The 1,332-nt window shown below is 38.6% G+C and overlaps 1 protein-coding gene across 1 annotated transcript in view; it reads left to right on the plus strand.

The window, feature by feature from the left end:
- LOC106537358 (uncharacterized) overlaps positions 1-981 on the plus strand; it is a gene marked incomplete at its 5' end in the record, with an annotated part of 11,901 nt that extends 10,920 nt beyond the window's left edge. Inside the window, 2 exon segments of the mRNA XM_014034735.1 lie at positions 185-268; positions 372-981. Of these exon segments, the coding sequence (XP_013890189.1) occupies positions 185-268; positions 372-438 (151 nt within the window).
- Between the last annotated feature and the right edge of the window lie 351 nt (positions 982-1,332).

Here is a 1,332-nt window from a genome sequence, read left to right on the forward strand (position 1 = left end):
GTCATGAAATCATCTGATATGACCCATTAAACAACAAAAATAAATCACTTTTTCCTTTAGTGTGAACATAGTTTTACAGTTCATCAGACCTTAGTTTGCACACAAGGAACAGAATCGTTTGACTCTGAAGGTTTAGATTTATTCTTCTATCAGTAGAATCTAACATAACGTGTTTATGTTTCAGTCTGAGTCACAATCAGATCTCTGATGCTTCCACTGATGTTTTGCTCCAGCTGCTCTCCATCAACCCGTCCATGGGCTCTGTGAGGTGAGCAAACGTCCATCAGTGGAGAACCTTCTCCCCAAAGGAATCATGGGTAATCTGAGGCAACTGAATGACTGCTATCTGCTCTTCTTTCATTCTTTTTCAGACTCTTCAGCAACAACTTCAGAGACAAAAAACCTTTAAAAAAAGACAAGAGGTTTGAAATCTGGTGAAGGAGCCGTCAGTCAGGAGGTCATGTGACCAACAGGAAGTCAGTGTTTTATGGGCTCTGGCACAAATCTTCAGATTCTTTTATTTAGGAGTTCACATATATGATGCAACCCWGATGGTAGTTACATCTAGATTAATCATATCTAGATGAGCTTTATTCGGGTGTTTATGTAACAGTCAGACTATAAAAATTTCATGACTGTTCATTCAGGAGTCAGACTTATTTGGTACTTTAACTGTACAAAATGTTCTGAAAGCACAAACTTCTGAATAAKTTTTAGTTTTTATTGCTTCGAACATTTTCTAAAATGGTTCAGAGATAAAAACCTCAGAGAAAAATATAGTAAAATATCAGGTTTCATAAAATACATATGAAACTCTTTTTAAACTAGTTTACAGCTGAATTGACGGCTGCAGAAACAGACCAGGGGCCTCATGTATCAACGGTGCTAATGCACAAAAACTTGCGTACACCATTTTCCACGCAAAACTCCGGTCTCAGGATTTATCAAAACTGAAATGAACGTGGAAATGTGCGCAGCCCCACGCCAACTCACTGGCGACACTTAGAGGTGATTCTGGGAAACAACGATGTGAAAATGATTATTGTTCACGCCAGACACACATGATTTTTTTTCCCTGAATCTAGAAATCATTTCTGATCACACAGGGATCACTCAAACGTGTCCTTCACTCATGCAGGAAGTAATTAGCATCTGTTTAACATGTAAATGGAGGCGTGTCAGGGAGGAGTCTCACATGCTCTCAATTCCACGTTGATTGTGATGTACAAAAGAAATGTGCGTGGATTCCTGCGTACGCACGCTGTGATACATCTGCATTTTTTTATTACTATTATTGATTTATTTTTGCGTACGCATTTGCTGGATTTCATT

The sequence above is a fragment of the Austrofundulus limnaeus genome, unplaced genomic scaffold (genome assembly GCF_001266775.1).
Source record: "Austrofundulus limnaeus strain Quisiro unplaced genomic scaffold, Austrofundulus_limnaeus-1.0 Scaffold2267, whole genome shotgun sequence".
Classification (NCBI taxonomy): domain Eukaryota; kingdom Metazoa; phylum Chordata; class Actinopteri; order Cyprinodontiformes; family Rivulidae; genus Austrofundulus; species Austrofundulus limnaeus.